Genomic DNA, 26,546 nt, shown 5'->3' on the forward strand with positions numbered 1-26,546 from the left:
AGAATTTCCTTAGCATCTAGTCTACTTCTCTCAGATAAAAAGAATAAGTTGGCAATGATAAACCATGGGGTTGACAAACGTGATCAATAATGTGATGAACTTTCTCAATAAAACTAGTTAAGTAATTAATAATTTTATTCTTACTTCACACCTTTCCTCCTCTACAAATGCCCTAAATTGTAATTTCCTTGAATGTTCAACAATTATTTTCTTTCATTGAAGTAAATTTGTCTCTTAATATTTTTAAAGCATTTTTTGTAAGTCTAAAGTATTTTCTTTAAATCTATCTTGCATTTAAAAACATTTCTAGAAAAATTTCACAAACACTTTAAAAATTACTGATACACCTGTGGCATTGCAGTTACTGTTGTAGATAAATTTAATTACATGTAAAAGAACTATCATTCATTTTTCACTAATGAAATAATAAATACAAAGCCTGTGAGGGGATTACAAGTATAAAGACATAACTGAAATTCCAACTTTAAAAAAAGACATTATCAACATGATCATTTATAATAGAGAAGACCAATGCAGAACAATGGGTATGGTTTCACAGGCTGTATTTTCTGGATATTGAATGACAACACCCTTCTCATCCTTTGGTAACCTCCAATGGCTGAGCAGCTCCTCACAGTCCTCTCAACAGAGACAGAGGAGGAAAGGGTAGGGGAATCAGAAAGACAGTTTCAAGTAGTTCATGGTCTAGTTAACAAAATACTACACATGAATGATATGAAAAAACACATGCTTATTATCACAATCAAATTAATCTGGCACAACCGAAGCACTTCACTTGCCCCCAACAGGGTAGAACTAGCCTGTTTTCATTCAATCTGTACTTTTCCATCAGGCACTCTCAGTAAATGTCCCCGATAGACAATAAAAGCTCACTATGGACTATTCAGCTCTATCCATAGCAACAATATAGGACAACTGCCCTCACTCCCAATTTATTCTCAGCTTCACGTGTTCCTCTGGCTCCCTCGGCTCTAAACTACCAGCCTCATAATGAAATGGGAGGTAAAATGAAACTTTGCATGGATATGTCACCAGTGCACTCTTACCAAGAAACCTCACAACTCACATTAGGCAATGTTTTCTTTTCAAATTGATCTATTTCACAACACATTGCTTTGGTTGTTCAAATGCAGTTTCAGAAATCAAATTTGCAAGTCTAAAATTAAGATGACACAGCAGAGAACATGCATCATTCATGATGATTTCACAGTGTTTCCTAGTCTGATTTACAGTTGTCAAAATTAACCTTACATGACATAATCCATTATACATTTCACTCAATACTGCATTTCCAAATCATGACACTGTATCCCAGTCACGACATATCATCAGTTTAAACTAGTTTCTATTGATTTTAATTTCTTTTAGTTACTTTCTACCTTTTGCTTTCTTTCTGGCAAGATATAAACTTTATATGACTTTATGATGACATCCCTTTAATAACTATTTCTCCAGAATTTCCAACACAATCCTCATTTTCATATTTTATTTTAAATTGCAGATTTGGTTTACCTTACTTTTTTTCTCTGATTTATCTTTTTTATTATATAGAAAACCTCACATTATTCTGAACTAAGTCACAGAGTTTAGTCTTTGTCATAGAGTTCCTGTAGACACAAATAGACATAAATCCTTGGCACTTAAAGAAAGGAAAGCATAAAGAAAGTATCTTCCTATCTACTGTAATTTTGAATGCCGTGTCTTACTAGTTAGGATATAAATTATTAATAATTAAGGATAAAAATAATTATAAAATTCTGCATCCATAAATTGTTTTGTAATGGAAACCAGTGATGCAGTAATTTTTTCTCCAAGGAAAGCTCCATGATTTATTTGAAGATCAAAATACTCAATGGCCTGGCTGTTGCAGATTTGTATCAGATTTGTTGAATGTCACAAATCATACAAAACTAATTTTCAAATATGTTTGTCATAATGACATGGCTTCTACATAAGGACAGTCTTATTTTGTGCTTAGTAGGATGTATTAAAGATAACATCATATTAGTGATATTTGGATGCTTCCAGAATTTAAAGCAGTTTTTCTGGCTAGTGTGAGTAGGAAAAGATTTTGTAATGTTAGTGGAAAGACATATTAAAGTAAAATGTATATATTTACAAAGTAAACATTTATCTTTTTAATATTGGTCTTGTCTTAACATTTTAAAGGTACATATACCTAAAAATGGTGTTTATTTTAATTTTCCAAATTGTATATACATCACATATAGATTTTTCCTCATTATTCAATATAACCCCGCCTTTTTTGAAAGAGATTTAAAAAACTTAAGAAGGTAAGAACTTTGTTTTCTCTTTTGTTTTTAATTATCTTTACCATCTAATTATTTTAAGGCCATTATTTATTATTATTAATAAAATTCATGTTTTCCTCAGCCATTATCAATTTACATGGCAATTTTACATTCATGATTTTTTTGTATCTTTACAATAATCCTGACACATAGGTAAAGCAGGGATTTTATAACTACTTTAAAATTAAGAAATAAGTTGTAAAGTTCTGACTTTAATCCAGGCCATCTGAATCTGATGCTGGTGTTATGTCATATCAGTTGTGTAAAACGATTCTTCTAGTGTCAAACATGACTTAGTTTCTAAGCTCCCGGCAGATAGGTACACTACCTCTCCAGACTACCTAAAAGCTCTATCTTAAACAGGACCACCAGGGTTTCACTTGCCTTATTCTCTCTTATCGACCTGGCTGAATATCTAAAATTGTCCCACTCAACATTAATTTCTAAAATAACATAGTGAAGGGCCATGTATTAATGTCATGAATAGATTATATGAATTATTTTTTTTAAATAACCAGTAAGCATAGAGGAACAAAATAAGAGCCAAGTCAGCTCTTCCCTTGTCAGCTCAGTCCATGAGTCAGCTCACTCCTCTTCCCACTTAGGGTGGAACTAGGAAAAGCAAGGAAGTACCTAGGAACAAAATTTAAGAAGGCACTTGCATGACCTTGGGGGTGAGTGCCTCATTAAATTTTGTGTCTCAGTAGCATCTCTTGTGTCTTACCCTGTTCCCACCTCCACTAATCCATATTATTCCTTGATTAGAAGTCCTCCTTCCTTATTCATCATCTAAAAGAAAAAATTGTCATGCCACACTCTCAGGGCAGACTTCCTGATTCATCATCTATTATAAAAGAAAAGAATGCTATGCCACACCCCATGGCTGACTTCATCTTCTATTGCAGTTCAGGATTAGAGAAAGTAAGTAAATGTGGGGGTGGGGGTGAGTAGAGCGAAGTGATTATTTAAAAATATCCTTTCTCACTCATCTCTCCCTCTTCAGCAGGGTCAAACCTAGAACATGTAGAGTTTGGCTAGCACATACAAGGATAAACAGTAAAAACATGTGTCTAGGTTGAACAAGGAATAGAAGAAAACCTCAGTTGTTAGTATCATGAAAGGTTATAACAAACAGAGCCTGGGATCAGCTTTAGTGTTCTGGCCACTTGAAATCATCTCAGAGTTTCCCTGACTTTCGTCTATTGAGGATGTGGGACTCCAAATAAAATGACCAATTATTTGATACATATTATTTGAGAAAGATGAAATAACATAGAAACAAAATAGGGCAGGCAACTTCTTTTCCTTCTGTTTCTAGTATTTGCCAGCACTATCCAAATCATCCCAGCATTTTGCCATTTATTTATCAGAACTCCAAAGGTTGGAGGCTGGTTATAGGCAGACATCAGAAGATACAATCAAACTTTTAAATGAAAACTGCCAATATTGAATTTCCACTTGAGTTGATCCTGTATTGTCTATGTGGCCTCAATGCCTCCATTGCTGCTACTTTGATCCAGGGCTTCCTCACCCCATTCTTGGATTATAACCATGACCTTACTTGTGGCTGTCCAAACTCTAGAATTTGACCCCTCCAATCCATTCTGCATATCATTCCTGTTTATGAACATAATTTTGCCTCAGTTTACTGAAGAAAAGGCCAAATTTTTCTGCCTTACCATCAAGGTCATTGGGCTTCTTTTCAAAAGTTATTTACTGCTCTTTTGCCACCTGCTCCTTTAATTCAAGTCATACCAGCATCTTGACTGCCCCTTACAGATAACCTGCTCATTCGACTTCTCAGATTTTTTAAAAATGAGGTTTGACTTGGAATGCTCAGTCTTTCCACCATACCCTATTTAGGTAAGTTCTATACATTTCTGGGGAGGAACTGGTCAAATTCTACTGCCTTATCAAATTACCTTAATAAATATAGGTACAGTCCTTCTCTCAAAAACTTTAGTTGTTTTTATGTAAGATTTATCCTTTCATTAATGATTTATTTTTTACCAAGTATGAACTCTACATTATGCAACCCATAAAAGATACAAAATCTCTGGGCCAACCCAGAATTACAGTAATTTAAAGTAATTTTATTTATTTGTTTTTCTCTTGTCTTTCCTAAACAGAATTAAAGACATCAAAGTTAGGGATAAGGCTTTATACAGAATTGGAACTAGGTAGTGACTACTATGTTCTCCTTCACCTATTTTGTATTTAATTTTATTATATGGGATCCTTGATAGATTAGAATGCCAGAGAAGTATATTTTTGATAAAAGCATTTGAACACCATTTTACAAACCAAAATGTATCAGTATATCGTATATTGTATAAAATTCAAATGTATTCCAATTTTATACCACTGAAAATAATTTCTGAGAAATTCATATTTATTATTCCAGAGTTAGGATGTACATCTCTGTTTCAGTATCTGTCTCCATTCTTACCCATCTGTTAATGGGAATATATGTATGTTCATATTTATGTAGGTTAGTTTGTGATCTGTTATATGTAGTCTTTTGAAATCTTAAAATGATTTTGTTGTTGTTATTGTTGCATAGTCTCAACCTTAGTCATAATTAATTTTTATTTTTCAAAAACTTGCTTCATTTATTCCAGTATGTTACATTGTAAGTGCTTGTGTCAATATTCCAAGATGTTTACTGTACAATGGCTTCTTGTATTAAGCACAGCAGTATTTTGTCCACTTACAATTCAATTGCTATACTGGTAAATACTACTCAAACAAATTTTTCATCATCACATCTTTTATCTAATATCAGTGACCACATATTTGTACTAAGTAGAGAAGAAAGCATCTCTCAATGAAACTTTTGGGAAAAAGCTAGATAATCCCTTTATAATACAATAATATGAGATTTAAAAAAAATAAAGAACATAGCAAGGTGAAAGTGTGAGTAGAGGCCTAAAAAGAAGAAAATAAGATAAAACACATGGAATTACTAATATAATGTGTTAGCAGACTCTAAAAGAGTGAGCATATTCTTAATTAGGTTATACAAACAATGCATTAATGATTTATTAAATTCCCTCTTTTATGGGAATTTGTATTTTCTTTTGAAAGTATTTCCTCCTATTTAAAACTATTCTTGTTTGAGTCAGAGCGAAACTCAATACTACCCACATCAAGCCAGTAGAATTCCAGCAAATAAATGAAAACAATGGGTAAGATCACAGTTGCTGCCAAGGAAATGCAAGGTCACTGCCCCGATCAGCAGCAAGGCTCCCATAGGAAACTTGCTCTCACATTGTCTCAAGCAAGAGAGCTAAATAGAACAACTAAATAGGAGATATTACTAAAACTCCCAGGAAAAGTGATGAAAGTGATATAAACCTTATTTCAAGTTCATGTGGAGGATGATTAGGCAGTGACATATATTATCTGACTTAAGGTTAGTCCCTTCCCCAAATCCATCAAAGGTTTAAAATACTACCTAGGACCCTCTTTTTATTTAATTTTCCTCACTTAAAACAAAAATAACCAACAGTGCATTGTCTACCTCAATTTTCCTAAGACGGTAGGTCTTATGTTAGGTGTTCTTACAACACAAAATAATAAAAATAATAGTAATTATGCAATAATAATAAAAGGAGCAGAAAGAAATCTTTGCAGGTGATGAATATGTTTATGACCTTGATCATTTCATCAAGGTCATATTCCCAAACTCCTTGAGTTGTATGCCTTTAATATGTACAACTTTTCATATATCAAGCATACCCCAATAATGTGATTTTAAAAATACTCCAGAAAAGTAAAAGGAGAGGTGAAGACATCCTGTCCATGATGAGATAATCATACGCTGGGATGTAAGAAGTGGCCCTGGTGGTCAGTTTAATATTTTTGAATTTGTTAGAAGTTTACAGGTAGACATTGACAATTTTAGCCCTTAATTTGCCATCACTGACACCAACTAATTGATAGTGATGAGCTTTGTGGCTTGAAGATATAAAAACAGGAGTCACTGATATAAGTAAGGATACTTATAAATGGACAAAAGATGACACTAAATTTAAAAATTCTCAGAGACTATTGGAATACATTTATGATATTAATAATGGTATATTTTCTCTTTTATAAAGAAAATATAGCAACAGCAATTATTTAGTGTTAACCAGGAACAATAATATTGAAATAATATTCTCAATGTTGTATCCTAAATGGAATCAGTATAAATGTATATTATCGTAATTGAATAAAACATATCTTTTGAGGATATTCTTTTACATGTTCTGGTTATTTTTTGTCATGACCTTAGAAGGTTCCATTTTCTCATTGGCTTCAGTTGAATTCCTGTTAGTTACTAAAAGACTCAGGTTTTAAAACTAAAAGATTTTCTTAAATTTTAATACTGAAACAAACATTTACTGGGAGCTGATTATGTTCTAGGCATTGTCTTAGCCTAATGTAAGCGATTAAGGTTAACGTTGCATCTTTCTTAGATGGGTTGATAGGTGCAGCAAACCACCATGGCACATGTATACCTGTGTAACAAACCTGCATGCTCTGCACATGTAACCCAGAACTTAAAGTAAAATAAAAAAAATTAAATAAAAATCATATTTACTTAAAAAAAGAAAGTTTGTCTAGTCATTCACCTATTGTTATTACATAGATTATAAATTCATACATATAAATATATATGTGTTGGTATATAGCCTTACATAATATACCTACATATAAATATATACATACAAAATGTATACATATAAATATATATGTGTTGGTATATAGCCTTTCATAATATAACACAAATTTCCTGAGAAAACCTTCAATATTTAACAATTTTTCATGAAATCTTGGACCTGACAAAATATAAATGCAAAGTACTTTTTTAAGGAATGAAATTAAGTTGAGGAAAAGAGCAGAAGTAAATAGAAACAAATTTGGATAATAACAGGTGAACAGATCAGAATGGGAGATGTACATAAACTGAAGCATAAGTTTGAAGATAAAGATGTCATAGTTAATGAGGGATGTTCAATGGGAATTTAACAAAATAGAAGTCAAGTTATTTTTGAATTATAATTTTGGTCAGACCAGCTGTCTTGGGTCTCAATGCTGGTTTAGTGAAGAATATGTTCTGACTGCCTAGTTGCTCTATCATTTTGAAATAAATATAAATACCTTTGGTAGGAGTAAGAAAATGTATGCGCTCCCCTTTAACTGATTGGAAAAAGATAGTTTATTTTTTATATAAAAAATAAAATACTGTATATAAAATAAGCTAAAATCACTATCATTAATAATGCACCTCCTCATGAATAATTTGCCTTACAATCCTAGCTAAAGATAACATAACGCCATAGTGATTAGCAAAATATTATTTCCTTATTTATTTATGTTAAAGTTTTAATTACTGTGATTTTAAAATGTATGCAATATACTTTTATAATAGCAAATGTATATAACTTATAAATAAATAAACATACATTGGGGTGTGTTAAAAACCCTGTTACTAATAAATGTGGAAATGTTTAGACCTGCAGGATATAAAGTCTAAACATTTAAACTTGACCTCCAAGATCTTTATAGGTTTCCAAGACCTTTATAGGTTTTCTCCATTTCTCTTCTAGGCTAGTTCCTCTTCCCTTTGTAATCTAACCTCCAGAGGTGAAACAACCTACAGAAACAGTATTTTTCCACAAGAAACAATTACTGCTGCAATTCTCAGTGCCTTTGCTCTTTTTGTTCCCATATTCTTTGGCCATCTCCATCCTAGACCTGGTGCATGCCTTCTAATCCTTAACTCTAGCAGCATTTTCTCTAGGAGGCCATTCTTGATCCTGCCAACCTCCTTCCAGGAAGAACTCATTATCTCTGTTGTTATCTGCACGCACTTTCTCTCTCTCTCTGTAGACAAAACATAGCACCTCTAATATTTTATTGTTTCTTTTGTGACATTATTTCTATAATAAAATGTAGATCCTTGAGATTATGATCTTTGTTTTGTCTTTTTGTCTGAATATTCTAGTGCCCAGAATGTCTTGATGCCTTTAGTTTTGTGGAATGAAAAGGTAAATAAGTAAATAAATGCATAGTGAATTAATTAGTCGATGAGTAAACTAACAACGACATAGAAGCAGTTCTCTGGTTCTGATACCGTACTTTAACATAGCTATTATTTATCAATCAGGGCCAGCAGAAAACAATGTAAACTCACAGGGGTTAATTCAGAAAAGTTCGTAAAAGGATTATTAACAAAATTGTAGGCATCGAGGAGTGGTATAGCATCTTGCAGCTATTAACTATAGGAAGATTATTACCCTATGGCGATAAAGGAATCAAGGGAAAGGATTTTACTAGAATCTGAGGTAGACCTAGAGCTGGGGAGAGGACTGCTGGACAGAGGCAGGAGCCTTTGCTAGAGAAATTCAGCCAGGAACAGACAGGAATAGTCTCTCTTCCCACCATCTGATATACTGCTGCTTTCTCCCATTGGTAGAATCCAATGAGAAAGAAGGCTCAGAAGCCTATGAATACACTGCTCAGAGGTCAGCATCCGGACACACGAGCAGGATGGGGAAGAGGTGATAGTGGACCTCTAAGGTCAAACATAATATACTGCCTGGTCAGCTCGACATTTTGAGAAAACTAAAATGTCCTTTTTAGCCATCTACCATCTACCAAAGAATATGGGCATACTGACTCTGTTTAGTCAGGTGTGGCCAACAGGCAGCCGAGGCAAGCTTGCGAGACGTGATGATGAGTATCTGGCGGGCAACTCGACGCTTTGGATATAACAGAAAGTTTTAAGATCTAAAAGCCTGCTATTTAGAAGTAGTAATTTTATAAATGGATTCTGAACAAACTAAAAGGAGTGTTACTTTAAATAGTGGGCAATTTTCTCCTTTCTCTTTGGTAAGGTTAGGATTAGATTTGCAATTTTACTGATTCACAAAGTCGTAGCGTGGGGATGGGCCCTCAGGAACCATATAGCTCATCAACTGAGTGATAACCTTGCAGTTACTCCCACGACTGCGGAGAGCTGCCTTAGTCTATAGGCACTGCATAGAAATTCACCCTGATGTTTCAGTATGAACTGATCTGTAGGCCATGTTGAAAATTAATTAACTCTCTGCCAAGAAAGATATATAGGATTTTATGTCTGCAATTTTAGGTATGGTGTTTGTTCGGGGTTCATTAGAATCACAAAAGTTGAAAGGCTTTTAGAGATTTATTTTTAGGCTCTCTCCCTCTCTACCTCATCATTGCCTATCCCAGAACACGTAGGGTTTACAGATGAGAAAGCTGGGTCCCAGAAAGTGTAAATGACTTGTTCAATACTCTGTAGCCATGAATGCATAGGTTTACTATTCTTATTTATTATTTATTTATCCCAATTATCCATTACTGAAATTCCATTCTTGTTGATTCAGCCAGCTTCACAACTGTTATAAAGCAAATGCTTTATATTCAAGTTTGATATCACCATTCTGGAAAGCAATCCTAAAACAGAAGTTTGGAGTAATTAACAACTAGTATTCTAAGGTAAAACAAGAACCAGGCAAAAAGAGATAAGCTGTGTTGAGAAAAAATACAATTTTCTGCTCAACAGTTTTAAATTTGAAGATGAGAGGGGATGCCAGAAAGTCTGGGCCTGGAAAACAAAAATCAGAAATCCACTTTAAGAAGTATTATTCATTACTATCTGAAATGCTAAGGCTGAATTTATATAAAGACTTAAAATGAAAAATGAATTTGGTAACAGAAATGAGATAAAAATACTCCAAGATGTTAATATTTCTAGAGGTTATTATATTATTCACCCCTTCATGTTTTACCCAGTTATGTTTATCCCATGTATTTGTGCCTGAAGTATCTGCTTTATGGAGTTATCTAGAAGCTGGATAGTTCTACTTTTCTTGGCTTAGCCAACAGAAATCTGTTTTAAATCCTAAATCTGTCTTATCCCCTCAGGAATTCACTGGGTTGAATTTCCCACACTTTTTGGAAATGCTTCTCCTGGAATTATAATTACCATTAATTGCTCTTGTCAGACAATTCGACAAAACAAGATAGGTTCAAATGGAAGACATTTTCAAAAGTTGGCACTACATCCATTAAATGTTTCTAGTATTACTTAGAGCAGATTTCATCCTTGTTCCTTGCTCTTCAATACGCAGATTTGGTTCTTCATTTGAGGAGAAGGTGAGCTGCATCAGGTAGAGCATTCCAGAGGTGAGGATGCAATGGCAATCACAGGCTATGCTTGTTGCAGTCTGGAGATGGCTGCCTCCTCTCCCTACTCCTCCTCCATTCTACCTTTGACAGCTTACCTCAGCCAGAAGACCAGAAAATAACATTTCTGCTTAATTTCTCCAACAGCTACACTTCTGTGATTCTGGGGTGGGGAACTGGCTCTTAAGGGACCTTCCCCAGATTCCCTGTGTCTTGCCCTTCCCCCCACCAGATTGGGATAATCCAATAAGAAGAGCCTTGGATAAACCTTTATGGATGGTGCCACTGGGTGCTTTAGAGGGTCTCCTTCATGCTTCAGATTCTAGCTTCCTCTGTCTCTGAGGCACAGATTTATCATATAGACACTTCGTTTTTTCAGTTTTCCATTTTCCTTTTTTTGTTTTTAAACTGTAGATTATTTCCTTGATTGGGGTTACTGGGTTATTTCAAGGCAGGGGAGTGGAGTAAAATTGCCTTTACTTCATCATGTTTAATTCCAAATCACATACCTTATGTGGTAATAACTGCATGATTTTGTCTATGTCAAGCGAAAAAAATAATAACAAATTTAAATATGTTAATAGGTTTTATCTGCAATTCTGGAATTTGGCAACACTTCATTCCACAAGTTGGAATAAATATTCCCATGAGCTGAGCAGAGGAGGTTGATTTTATAGATACTAAAGGGCTGAGGAAAGCAGAACAGAAAACAAAACGTGGATTGGTCATTTCAAAGTTACTTTTCTGTAAAGGTTACAGCAGAAAAAAAACAAAAACAGAAACAAACAAAAAATCCTTATCGTGTCTGCTAGGATTGGCCTGTTTGGGGATTTGGCTATTCCCTCTCTCTCCCCTGATTTCTCAGAAGGCAGATAAAGAACTTATTTTCAGTTTGGTGACTGGAACTTTTAGATAAGCAACACCATTTTGGTTTGGTCTGTTGGGCCTGGTGCAGGACGAGGAGGCTCAATCCTGACCCATGGCCTCCTATAAATTTTATTTAACACTCATAAGAGTTAGTACAGCAGCCTGAGACTCCTATCCTTAGAAAGGCCTGCTTGGAGGGTTTGCCCTTGGCTGGGATCTGGGAACTTAATTGGTAAACAGTTCCTTACATTGATATAAAATTTCTGTAAATGAAGAGTGGCTGTGCCTGATCTGTTTGTATAAATATAATTTATTATATTACTTGTTATCGTTATTACCATAGAGTATAATGCACTTAATTATCTTGTGAAGTTAGCCTTTCCTCTCTCTTTATTTTTCAGTATTTTCCTGTCTAATACATCTATTTTTCCCTTATAAATTTCACAGTAACAATGTACAGTTGGTATATTTACTAAATATTGTAGACAAGCACAGCTACATCCTTTTCTATTTTTCCAAGTCTAGTGTTAAGTGCAGAACTTTTATAGTTAAGCGTATTTACAGATTTGTTTTAAGTTTTCCTTTTGCAAATGAGATATTTTAATATTTTTCCCCATTATAATATTTAATTTTTTAAGCATCTAGGGAATATATTGATTTTTGGATATTATATTTGTGTACATCAACCTGATTGATTTTTTTATTGTTTATATTTTCAATTGATTAGCTGGAGTATTCCAGAATTATCGTAACACCTGAGGGAAAAGGTCTTATTTTTACCACTTGCTTTCTAATTTTCATTTCCTTCTCTTTTCAGGTACATTGACTGGTACTTAGAATGAAAAGGTCTTATCATTACAGATAATCTGCTGTCCTGTCTTATTTTTTACTTTAAAGAGAATGCTTCTAATGTTTCACAATTGAGCACCGTCCCAGCTTTCAGTCTGATGTCTCTTCACCTATCTCTCTCCATAAAAGTTGATCTATATTAGTTCTCCCATTAGGTCATTATTTCAACTTCTTCTTGCAGAATATTAGTCTTGTACAATTTCGATGTGTGAATCAAGGTCTTCTTTTAATTTCAGGAAAGTCTTATCCTTGTATTTTGTTGTGTTTTCTGTTTTAATTTTTCTGGTTCTATCTTCAGGAACATCAGCGTTTCATATAGTAATGTCCTTTGTTTGCATATCCATTATCTCTTTTAAAAATTAGTTTATTTGATGTTCTCAAACTGTTCTCTATGTCATTGACTCTTTTTACCACCAAATATTTTTCCATTTTTTATTGCTTCTAATGTGAATTGCATTTCTGTTCTTATTTTATAATTCTCCTCCATTTCTTTTTTGAGCTCTAACAGATCACTTTTAAACTTATTCTGTTTTTAAATTCTTTCTGTTTTGGATTCAGAAAACCATATCTCCTTTAACATCTTTGGTTTCTTGGAGAAACACTTGGTATACTTTCATACCATCTCTTGGTCCTGCTAAGATTTCACCCAGCCTGGCTGGAAGTCACTGGTTTACAGGGAAGTTTCCTGTGTCCTAGTGTATGTGTAGTGATTTAGAATTCTCTTCCACTAGTTGTCAAAACTTTAATCCCTCAGTCTGTCAAACTGATAGTCTTTTGTTGGCAATAATAGCATAGTGGGCTTCCTGCCTATTATGCTATTCTGATTTCAAGCAGAACTCAAGTATGCTTCAGCAGCCCTTTTCATTGACACAGACCATGTCATACTAAGGAAGTGTCATTGGCTTGTCCCCTCAGAAAGTTCAGGCTACTCTTAGAGATTCTGAGTGTTCATGAAAGCTGTAACAAATAATGCCCTTCTAAGTGTCCTCCCTAAGTTGTGTCTAATTTTACCACATTAGCCAAATTTCTGTATCAACTGTGGTTTGGGACTGTAACCGTTTCCTGCTGTCAGAATAGAGTTTCATTTGTGTTTTTCATTCTTATTGATTTTGGTCTATTGGAAAGTGGAAAGCAGGGCAGATCCATCATTGTTAACTTAAACATTTGAGCAGTAATTCTAAAATTATTTTTGTCTATGATCTACCTCCCCAGATTCTTGGTTTTATTTAGTTAAACTTATGCAGTTACTATAATATAATTTTTAGCCATATTAAATTATTTTTATTCTCCTACATGGTAAAATTGTTTCTGGATTTAATAGAAGCTAAAACATTTTAAATTTGATCACTAAGTTCTTGATTTGTGGCCCTGTGCTTTGGTGATGTCATTGATTCACTCTTCACTTTATTGGCTTCACTGATATCATGGTATAATATCTGAGCAAAACATAGGTCAAAATATCTGATTTTTGGCTCTTCTTCCTTAGGACTTTCTTGATCACACATGATAATTCATATATAAAAGAAATATTCACAGCCAATATATTTAACATAAAGTTTAACCTATACTGTAATAAGTCAGAAAATATATGCAACCATCAATTTATTGGAAGTTATATATGGTATTTCTAATGGAATACAAGTTCCTGACAAATAAACTCTGCAGTTTTAAATATGTTTGTTTAATTCAAACAACTGGATGAGAATATTAGGCTCTATGCAATGGTAGCTACTAACCTAATTACACTTTTAATTGAGTAGTCAACATTAAATTAAACGTCTACAGCATGCTAACCCAGTGATAGCAGGAAACAACTCAACTTGTCTTGGAGACTCATTCAATTATTTGATGTCAGCCAAGTAACTAATATAACTGTAATATACTTCAGGAAAAGAGATAAGAAAATCACCAGAATAAGGATAGTCAGAAAAGAACAAAATAGGAATTGACTTGAAAATATACATGATACAGAATCAGAGGTACACACACACACAGACATACACACACACACACATTTAAGGAGTTGTAGGAAACCTGGAGAATGAAGGCAGAACAACAGCCTTCATTTAAGGCCACAGGACCAGAACTAGAATGGAAAAAGGGCAAATTACTGTACAGCTGAAATAAAATGCAATCGTATCAATACAAAGAGGGGAGAGAGTAGCAAAAATTCCAAAAAACAGTAACCAGAACTCTATGATGAGAGAAAGTTATTGTCTTAGACAGACCAATCAATTTTTGTTTATCTAATTAAACTATATCCTTTTCCAAAAACACTTTAACCAGATTTCAAAATCTATGCATAGCAAAATCAGTAGACAAGAATAGATTGAAAAAAAAATCAGGTGAGAAAAAAATAAAGCTAAATAAAGCTAAAGATATGTTAATAAACAACATGCATGCCACACAGTCCTATTTAGGTTCTTAACAGAAGAAGTTAACATGCAAATATGGTCTGTTACAAGATTTCCAGAGGCCATAAGAAAAACAATCCAGCGGTTCACCAGAAGCACAGAGGTCGAAACTTCAGGGAAATTTGTCTTATATGTTTTTTAATCAAGAGAATAGACTGTGTGATAGAGTTGATGACACTTTCAATACCATTTCTACAGTAAATCTGATATACAATTCTTACTGATGTTACTATATTTTTTTCAGTTCAATCCAAATCATAACTGCATAAACATTTCTGAAAAAGCAATTATGCAAATATCCAGATAAGCCACTCCCAGATGGTCTGGTTTATCCAAGAGCAAAATTCAAAATACCCAGAGAACATCATGTCTTTCAGATAATCCTCAATGAAAATTATTTTCACAATAAGTAAATCATACATGAGATAGTTTTTCATAATATAGTCATTATGTACCCAAAGATAATTTGTTAAATAATTTCTGTCTAGAAAATGAAGCTAATTGGTTACATGTTTCCTGAATGAGGCTACTCATGATTCAATACCCTCTACTTACCTTATTTTTGGCTGGTTGCTGTTTCCTTCTCTGGAGGGAGTTATTCCATTATATACAATGTGCAAGAAAATTATTCTTAGGTATAGCTCCCTGGGTTGTTGTTTAGAGCAGATTTTGTTTATAGCGTAATTCTGAAAATGCTGTCTTGGAGAGATTACAACTATGCCTTTTTCTATTAGCTCACTAAAATAAGTATCTGAATTTAAAATCCCAATATTTCAGCCCCTAAGCAATTTTTTTTTCTATTATAGGGAAACGACACTGTCTACACATAGAGAAGAAGCAGTATCTTTTCATGAAGAATTGCTCATGCTCCAGACTTTGAAAGGAAAATCAAAATAACTCAAGTAATACAGGGCCTAAATGTGGGCACAATAGAAACAACACTGACAAACTCACACAAGCTCAGAACCCTTAAATTTGGGGGTAGCTCATCCTAGGTTGTGCCCCTATGTAATCCAGAAGTTATTAGATAGTACAGGATATCTTAGGTACTCATGATTCTTGACAGACAGGCCTGTGTAGTTAACAGTAATTGAAATGTTACCTTAAATCAGCAGCTTTCCCCGTCTTGTTAATGCACATAACCTCTCTGGTCTGATATCCAATCTGGATGTCCCAATATTTGTTCTCTTGTCTGTTCTGTCTGTTTCTGTTTCTCTTTTTCTTAATAAGCTCGCGGGCTTCTGGATCCTTTACTCCTTTGCTGCGGTCCTTTTCCCGTTCTTTATTCTTCCCGCGTCTCCTTGCTTGTCTGACTTGTCGGGAGTGGGGCATTGAGCAGGTGCTCCAGGGCCCCACGTGCAGGCTGTACCTGAGCTCCTCGGCCTCGCATGGACTGGATTGGCACACCTGGAACTCCGTCAGGTTTGGACAGCCAGAGCCTCCGAACTGCGGGGGCGCCACCACATGACGCGTCCGGTGCTGGAGCCCGCTGCCGCAGGTCTTGGAGCATTCGGACCAGGCAGAAAATTCAGACACAATGCAATCTTGCTGGCAAGGAATGAGGCAAGCCTGCTCCAGGAGAGGCTTGGGCTCAAAGTACTCACAGATGATATCCTCCGCAGGAATGTCTTTGTCTTTCTGGATGCACGCTATCTCCCTCACCTGAATACCTTCTTCCCCCTTAATGCACTCAAGAGGTTTCTCGAGGCTTTTTGAAATCACAGGCTGACACTGATTCCAAGGTCCCAGTCTCCAGTCGTACAACTCTTTGTGCCAATCGCAAACTTTGAAACAATTCTGCTGGTTATTGGGTCTCTCGGCCTGCTTACAGTTAGTATGCAGTGTAGTCCATCCCTCCACATGAGCACACCACACAGCCCTCGTTTGGATGCCTCCTGGACCACATTCATCTCCCATACATCGGCCCCATGGACCTACAAAAATTATAACACAAAAATTAGCAGTGCTACTAGAAGAAAACTACAAGTTACTGCACATTCCAGAAAGACCTTTCAAGACCTAGTACGTTAACTTCCCTGAGGTGTTACAAAGTAGGTCTCTGGACACGACTGTTGGAAAGTAATGATCCTCACTAAGTAGTTTTGCAAAAGGGGAACTGTGTCACAGAGTCTATATAAGGTAACTTCTGGGACAATTTCACTTTGGGTCCTTTAGGGATTACTAAATTTTGGTTTTGTTCATTTCCTTTGTTTTAGGTAGTTAGAAATCCTTGCTGATAAAGGACATCAGAAATTAGTCACAGTGAAAACTCATTACTCCGGCCTCACAATCATCAAATCCATTTCAGTAACTGGCAAAGAAAATGGCCCCGTGTGAAGAACTTCTCCTGCAGGCATTTCTCTTCCTGGACAGTTAACTATTTTGTGGAACTTGCTCTCTTCTTCAACATATTTTGTTTTCATAGACTATGACTGCAAGGGTCTAATAGTTGTATATCATGTGTGCCACTAGAGCTTAAAGTGTTCACTCTCTGGTTATCAAAGCTAAGAAGCAAAAATCTTCATTTACACACATTCTGCCTTTAAATTTGCCAAATTTCCCCCCCCATTTCCCAAGTGAAGTATAGAGCTGGGTAAGGGAATTTAAATGTAACTGAAAGACTTTTGCAATTTTCTAATCATGGAGAGGTTATTTGGGGTCTTATTTATTTATTCATTTCTTAAACATGAACTATTTGGTATTACAGAGCTGTTTGATGTGATACTTAAATCAGTGGCTTTAATATGAAATATGGGTTTTTTTCTGTGAAATCCTTCTTAGAATAAACTTTATATTCGCATATATTATTTTTTTTCCTAAGGTAGATGATATGATTTTCAGTACTTTAATAGACAGATCCCAATTTATGAAATTGAGAATTGTATTATTTTGGAATCATAAAGAAACTTAAAGTTCATATAATTACATGATTTTCAAAAAGTATTCCATGAATTTGAGAAAGTGTTTGATGTGCCTTAAAGCCATTTTCCATCTGTTGTGTGGGAAGGTGAGAGCCAACATGTGGGGTGGGCTCTAGTGCCCCTCACACCCTTACACTACTGTCGTCCTCCCTGATTGATGCTTTTATAAGAAAAACTCTATTTGTATTATTAGTTTTATTCACATGGGGATTATGCATAAGATTATGTCTGCAAGAGGTTTCTACTGTGGAAATGTGAAACCTGCTAAAGTAGGTCAATGGATTCGCTCTACGGATGAGAAAAACAGGAAACAAGAAGGGAAAGTGATTTGCTGAGTTCAAATATTTAATGAATAACAAAACCATTCTGGATTTTAGATTCCAGTTCCAACTTTTAGTTGTATGATTTCTCTTGGACATTAGAGCTTTAGCCTCAGTTAGTTTCTTCTGTACATAACAATTGCTAGTATATGAATAAAGAAATATAAAGAATGTGCCTATCATATTTAATCTAAACATTTAATTTTGCTTAATGAGAAAGATGTTTAAAGTGTGTTGAGAATTTCCTTACAAATGGCATTATGGAGTTGTAAATAGAATAGAGACTTGCTGTAAATATTGTGCTAACTAATCATTATTGCATGAAAGTAAATATTGGATAGTTGGCATACCCATATCATTCCTTTATGAAGTTTGCATGTAAAAAATTATAAGGGATGTAAAATACTCATGCTTATTAGTGATGTAACATTCTTATAAGGGATATAAAATACTCAAGGAGACTGGGAAACAGTCTCCTTGAAGTATGAATATTGAAACTTTATGGGAGAAAGCCAGTGGGTTTGTTGCATCTGTCAAAATGCAATCCACCTAATAATATTTTAATCTTATTTTTAACTTGCCAAAGAAAAAATATATATTCACAAATCTGGTGATACTTTCTTAAAGATTTTTCTAAATACTCACTTTGGGAACCACAGAACCTAGGAAACTTCTCAAAATGAGAACCCAGTAATATGTATAAAATTTTCTAATTAATTCCACACATCCTTGGCATTTATTCCCCATCCCCACTGTGCTTGAACAAAACAGTGGTCCTTATTTTCCATCTGAACACAACATATAAAGACATATTTATATCAGACTCTCAAATTAAGAGTAAACTATATGCCATTAAGTCTGAATTTGAAAATATAAGTGTCTTATACTAAGTCAGACTCTAAATCCCAGATGTAATTTAGTTGAACTTCCTGATATATTATTTTTTTCCAGTTTTTAAAATTAATTATGAAATTAGACTGACTAATCAGATTGAGGCTACTAGTCTTTTATCCTCAGAGTGTAAACAAAGGATTTTTTATAGCAAACTTATAAGGGTGTCACTTAAAAAACATAACTGTACATTTTTAGGTAGGCAGCACTATTATTAATAGTTGTGATTGGGCTGGGCGCTGTGGCTCATGCCTGTAATCCCAGCACTTTGGGAGGCCGAGGCGGGCGGATCACAAGGTCAGGAGATCGAGACCATCCTGGCTAACACGGTGAAACCCTGTCTGTACTAAAAATACAAAAAATTAGCCAAGCATGGTGGCGGGCGCTGTAGTCCTAGCTACTCGGGAGGCTGAGGCAGGAGAATGGTGTAAACCCAGGAGGTGGAGGTTGCAGTGAGCCGAGATCGCACCACTGCACTCCAGCCTGGGCAACAGAGTGCCCAGCCTCGGCAACAAAATAAATAAATAAATAAATAAAATAAAATAGATGTGATTTACTAATTAACATAAATTAATGTTTTATTATAGAAATCTGAGTACACAAAATGTGAATTGACTTCAAGTCTATATGTTATTGCTAAGGAAAACATACATACTGAAAATAACTTTTTTCCCTAAAACAACTATGAAACAGAACTATGCTACACTAGTCAACTCTTAAGTCTGAAAATTACCTTAGACAAGATAAGGACTGGTGAAGATATCAAACTCTTACAAACCAAATTTTAGCAAAAAATCTTGGCTTACTTCTAAGTTCATTCTAAAATAAAAGTAGAAGATGGTTGCTTTGAAAATGATTCATCATTTACTGACATCAAATTATGGAGAGCTCCCTTTTTACACACTTCCAGAGTACCATATATGTTTCTCACATAATGTTTAAATGTTAGTCACACTTTCGGTTAGTAGAATCAGTAATTTTTTCAAATATTTAATATCTGTTTATCACATTAGACTGACTCTATAGCCCCTTGAGGACAGGCCCTTGTCTGCCGCCTGCAACAGTTTTAGACAGTACACATAGAACAAGTTCAGTAATATTTATTGAATGAATGAATAAAATCAGAAACCAAATCAAGAAAATACTTCCAATCAATTTATGATTCAACAGATTCCATTTGCATAATTAATTGTGGATAAAGACAAAATGTGCTTTTCCTTTAAGCCATTGCAGTATATCATTGATTATCTAGAGATTTTTGATTTTTATCTAGTTATTGAAAACACAAGCAGATACTAGTGACATAACTTAAAAATACAAATCTATATTTAATTACAATCAGAACCGCAGTGTAATCTTGAGAACCTCTAATTTTTCCATGTTACCTGTTGTAGTAATATTACATATATTTTGGATAACTAAATATGCACAATGTTTTTCTGAAATTAGCATTGTCTTGGAGGCAGATTTCAGATGATCACGGGTGTCAACTATAGTATTTCTTACTAGAATATTCTCTTGTCTTCAGAGCTAGTTAAAAGCATATATTTCTACAATGATTTTCAGCTACATATAAAAATATAATATTTTATTTCTACTCAAGATGTACAAATGCCTTAAGAAATAAAAGAAAACAGCCCATATAAAAGTTTAACAATACTGGCATCTTATTTATAACACCATGAATCAAATGTTCTTTTCCCACTTTATAAAAAATAAAAAGGCACTCCCTAAAGGGGTTGAGGAGTATATCTTCATTCTTTAGTTTTGAGAAACTAAATTTTCTCAACCAAGAACGTTTCTAATCACCTAGTTCTTTATTGATTTTTCACAATGTTGATCCCACTACAGAGGGTGGTTAGTCAATGAAAATAGTTTTTTGATCACTTAATTTAAAATTACCATTTGACATATAGAAATATTGACAAGTGTTATTTCAAATTTAGAATTCACTATATAAGTAAGATAGTTCTTACTTTGATGTTCCTCATTGAATACCAGGAACATCACATACGTGTGTGTGTATACCTTTTACATATGCTTAATTAGCTAATTATATTTGTAAAAGCTTTGCACTTCTGCTAATTTAATGGAATAACCTGTTACATTCCATGGTTTGAACATGTCTTTTAATTTCCATGGCTTACTTTTGGATAAATTGCTTCAATAATTTTGTTTAGAAGGGAGAGAAGTTAGTTTATAGATCTTAATATCCCAGGCATTATATTTTTGATGTCAGTGCCAGTGGGAATAAAGAGATTGAATTCAAGAATACTATTATATATAGATAAGGCACAAGAGTTTCTAAAGTTTGCTTAGATAACTAAGAAAAGCATATGTTATAAATATAAACATATTCCAATTCCCATTTCAATAATATTCCCACAGATTTTTATTAACCAGCTACTCACAGATAACACTGTGGGATTTATCTTATTCCAAGTATATTTACATTGAGAACCAGCAGATAACATATCCTGAGAAAACTTCATGGAGATATATAAAAAGATCTACTGAGGCTAAAGGAAAACAACAAAATGCATGAAGGCACCAGTGAAAGCAGAGGTGGAAGTATAGTCATGATTGAACCTAAAATAAAATAAAATAAAATAAATAAACCCATCATCCACCTTGTAGGCTTTAACTGCCCTTATCTTTTCATTGCACCTTGGGTATCGCATGTGTGTCCAATTAACCAACCTCTTGAAAGATCAGATCTTCCCCACAGTACACACGATGAAGGGCTGTCTACTTCTTCCCTCCAAGCAGTCTTGACACAAGTACACATTGAAAAGAGACCAAATTGAATAGAAAAAGGACCACATTCAATAGAAAAGGGACCACATCTAAAACTCCTCTTTTTTTTTTTTTTTTTTTTTTTTAATCAGGAGGAAATTTATTTAGTAAAAATTCAAGGCTAAAGAAATGTGAGAAGGAAGCCAAACCCAAAAAACTGTAAAAAATACAATCTTCTCTCCAGAATTAGGTTAAAAAATACAGTCAACCCCATTCTAAACCCCATATTTCTTAGAAAAGTCACCCAGTTCTGAACACATGTATTTGTGTATAAAACTCCTCTTGAAAACTGAGAATTGTTAACCCAATTAACTACCAAGTTTCAAGGGGTGCAAATGTTTTAAAGTACAATTTGAAAACACAATATGCAAACTCTATCAAGGAAAATATGAAATCCTCTACCAATTACAATGTGACAGTGTGCAGCAAATGTCTCTGTGTAAATGTTAAAATTCAGCTCTGCATCCTACATTACTAAGAGTGGGAGGTAGGGGTGGTAGAAAATCTGGGGGGAGTGGTGTTTGGTTTTTGAAAAGAACAGCAAGAATTATCATTGGTTCAAAAATTGCTTCTTTTATTGTTTTGTTCATGATTATTTAGAAGGAATTTGGAATCTGATTGAGCAAAATAAAGGACAGGCAGCTTTCCATTTAAGGCTATGGGTAATATCCCCCTGTGAATGAAAATGTATTCCTGCATACAGATTTGTAGGATGGTGTTTACTCGGTATCATACAAAGCACTTCTACAATGTGGGTCAATAAATATGTGCAGAACACTTAGCTTGACAGATTTTATGTAAATCCAGAAAGAAACACTGGATGTCTTATTTCACTAAAAGGAAATTAAAGCAACTGTTTTATATGCCCAAAACTTGTGTGTAATTGATAGACTCACAATACAAATATTTTCACTTGGAATCAATGTAAAATTATGCAAAATTGCGATAAAAACTTTAAATGAATGCTACTTGGCTTAGTTTTCCTTAGGCTAGTGCTTTAAGTATAATTCTGCACTAACTTTAACAAAATGTTGATAAAATAATGAATTTATTTTTATTCCTGCTAAAGAGGATTTTATAATGTGCCTATTCTCTTGATGTCGTTCAAAACTGTCTCTTTATTTCAGTCTACAAAAGACAGCCATCTAAATTTAAAATTACTCTTTCCCCACCATATTCTACATTGACTTCTCTAAGACTACTTTTTATATGTCAAGGGCATGAGAACAATAAAAGGTTGAGTCTATAAAAGGCCACATTATTGACAGGTGGCCAGCAACTCTTCCAAAGAGCCTTATAAAAGATAAACACCATAAAAGGAGCATGAGAAATTATGCGAACTACTTTTTGTGCTTGTTTGCTATAAAACTCTCAGATGAGCCAGTTTCTTGTTTGACTAAATATGTTTGCATCCTTCAAATGAGATAGTGTGTTTTCCCCTTCTGGATTTGGTTATGGAACAGCATGTCCTACTTTACTAAGATCAAGGAGTACATAAACAGCTTAGTAATATACTAAATTCTGTCTCTTGAGTGCTACAGAACATCTTATTTTAAAATTTTCAATTAACAAAATTAAAACAAAATTTCTATTTGTTTTTACTCAACCAAATCCCTGTAAAAAGATTAGAAATTACTGTTAAATAATAGGAAAGAAAAATTCCTTATAAATTCCATAAACTAAAGATAACTAATCCTAGCCATCATATTTTGCTGTCCTTCTACAAGGCAATTAAAATATAAATTTATTTAAAACTAAATTTTGGATTGTGCTACCAATTAATTGTTCTATAATTTGCTTTTTTACTTCATAATGTGCTATAATTCCATTTCAACAGATACACCACACGCACGTGCGTGCACACACACACACACACACACAGATTGAACCTTCTATACTGTTATTTAATCTCCTTTGTTCTTCATATTTTCACATTTAGATCTATACTATGTTTGCGTAGTGCTTTGTTCTATCGATTTACCATGATTTTTCTAACTGATGTTCTGTCGGTGGATGTTTAGGTCTTTCCTGATTATTTCCAATATTATAAAGAATGCTATAATGAACCTCCATTGCTATACATCAGTCAGATAATTTGGTGAAAGGCTTTTGCACACTTTCAAGCTTTTGATACATGTAGTATTGCAAAAGTGCCCACCAAAATGTACCAGTTTGGCCTTCCACCAGCAATTCCTGAGCACATTTCCCTCAGCCTCTAATATTTGCAGATTGCTGTTCCTCCAAGTCTGAGCTCCTATTGGAGAAATCCTGTGTGCTTATTTTCTTGGAGGGTTCATCCTTTGACTAAAAAAAAAAAATCTTAATTCCTTTACCTTCGTTCTTTTGTGTATTGTGGTTTCCAGAAAGACATCAAAGCTTATGAAGAATTCACAATATCCTTCCCTGTTTTTCAGCATCGAAACATCTTTTTGCTTATTTTGTACTCGTTTGGTCATTTCAAAGGATTTTATTGCCATAGGTAGAAGCAAACATGTGGTCTTAAATGTCCATCTTAAAATAGCCCCATAGACTGGTATCTGAATGCCTAGAATACTCTCCCATTCAAAATTATACTAATTGAATTGATTTAATTATGAATATATGCTCTTCCTGGTAGATCCCTTTGTATAGATTTTTGAATATACAAAAATAAATTTTGAATGTTTTTCATCTAAACTAGATTTAAATTTCTTTCAAAGGAAAAATAAGAGGAGAGTTTGTAGCTTCTTTGACTTGAGTTTTAATTTAATCTTAATTTAAAACATAACTCTCAAATGACAAATCAGTTTGGTGGATAAGGAGAGATCACTGTAGATGTCAAGCTGAGCTTTCACCTTCAATAAGTAATTAAACTTTAATAAGAAATTATATAAGAATGTCAAATTACATGTACAAAATTAGAACAGGCTGTTTAAATCTGATGAGAAAATGAATGAGGAATCAGTGAGTAGTATAGCTGATTTTACAATGCTAAACACAATAATCTATTTTTAGGATCTATTATACTAAATATTCCTTTAAAATTACTTAACCTCTTTGCGTTCTGGTTTCCTCATTTTAAAAATACGATATGAACCCTGTCATTAGCTCCTATCCTCTCATAACACTACCTGACCCATAAGCTAAGTACCAATAGTATGAGGAATGTTTGTGATAAAGTTGTGAATTGCCTTTCTTTTACACAAAAAGATTCACATTTTCATGTGACAGTATTTTAAAGTCTTCATGTATCAGTGACAACTTCCTTAGGTTACACTCCATTAAAGTGGAAGCCTGAGTCAAAGCATTTGACAATTTTAAGGTTTTAAAATACATGTTGCCCAATTGATTTTTCAAAGAAACGTGTAGAAATCTACATTCTATCACTACACTTTGATCAGCATTGGTTATTATAATATTTTCTTTTGTTAATTTGATGAATATGCCCAAATCCACTGTTATTTTAGTTAAATCTTCATTTCATATGACTTTTAACATAATAATTTCCTCTCCTGTAAATTATTTATTTAATTGGTTTCTATATTTTCCAGCATTCTCATGGATGTTTTTTCTCAATATATTTATTTGAGATACTAACATTTTCTCTGACCATTAAAATGTATTTCCCATCAGTGTTTTGTGTTATTTTGTGTATATTTTCTGTTTTTGATAGGCAGACTTTCACTAAAACAACAGTATATTTCTTTCATTGAGTTTTAAGGCTGAAATATATTTTTAAATACAGAGATTAATAAGTACACATATATTAAAAGTTTAATCTTCTTATAGATTTATTTTATTTAAATATGTTAAATGCATCAGAAGTTTATTTCAAGTTTGTTATAAGGCAAACTTCTGTCTATTTTTTCTACACAGTTAGACAATTTTACCAGGAATGCACATACTTATGATTTCAAGGTACCTTTCAAACAGCCTCAAAAGATGACAATAAGAGGTGTATTAAATACCACATCCCTAGATTACATTGCTATATTGTATTTTATTGCTATGTTTTATTTCATATTTGTATAGTACAGTGTGTTTTCACCTATATGATCTCATTTGATCTTTACATCAAGCAGTAGATATAAAAAATAAACAAGATTAATTTTGTTACTCTGTCCAGTAGTTCAATCTCTGTAAATCTGAAGAAAATATAAAGCCATCAACCACTCAAATATTTCTGTGGTTTCTTTGGATGCAGTTAAACACCCCCAAAAAAGTAGTTATATAAACTGTATTTGAGCAATTCAGTTAGAGAATTTATGGTGCTATAATGAAAAGTTCCCAATTTTTCAGTAAAGTCTCATGCAAATAAGGGGATGCAAAAACAATTTCTTAGAGAAAATTCTTCTTCAAGTTAACAGATTCCTAAGTCAATGTTTCCCTTTCAAGTTCATAAACTCAGAAGAATTTGAGAGTGTTAGAATATTGATTTCAAAATAACAAAATGTGGTACTAATAGCCTCAATATCTATTAAAATTTTAAAAAGATCTATTTGAACAGTTGCACTGCCAATCTACAAAACAACATAAACTTCCTCCTTACCCCACTTCCCAAATAATTACAACAACCAAAAAACAGAAAGCAAACTTGAGAGTTATATAGGATTTCAGTATAAATGTGATTGGCAGCAGAGTATTTATGAAATAAGAATAGAAATTGTTGATCATAACAAACATATAATCTCAATGGATTTGAAGACATGACAAGTCTTCAGAGGCTGCTTTAGAGAATGGATTGAAGGTAGCAACTAGCAAATCTAGTAAATGCATATGTTTGTGAGTGTTTAAAATAGGTTGTCTTAAAATTGGTGTCAAAGAATAGCACTAAGAACTGCATAACATTTCACTCAAAAATGTGAAATGCACAAAACTTTTTACCCATATCAGGCTACCGATCTTCCATTACAATTGTCCAAAAGTGAGCTACCTTTGGAGAATACATATTCAACAGTCCGACTTGATGCTAAG

General features: G+C 33.8%; 1 protein-coding gene across 1 annotated transcript in view; it reads right to left on the minus strand.

Annotated features, from left to right (window-relative positions):
- Positions 1–26,546, minus strand: part of THSD7A (thrombospondin type 1 domain containing 7A) — a 475,175-nt gene that overhangs the window by 263,584 nt on the left and 185,045 nt on the right. The window contains exon 2 of the mRNA XM_527669.7: positions 15,768–16,599. Coding sequence (XP_527669.5) covers positions 15,768–16,599 — 832 coding nt within the window. The remainder of the gene's footprint in view (positions 1–15,767; positions 16,600–26,546) is intronic.

Source organism: Pan troglodytes, chromosome 6 (genome assembly GCF_028858775.2).
Source record: "Pan troglodytes isolate AG18354 chromosome 6, NHGRI_mPanTro3-v2.0_pri, whole genome shotgun sequence".
Classification (NCBI taxonomy): Eukaryota; Metazoa; Chordata; class Mammalia; order Primates; family Hominidae; genus Pan; species Pan troglodytes.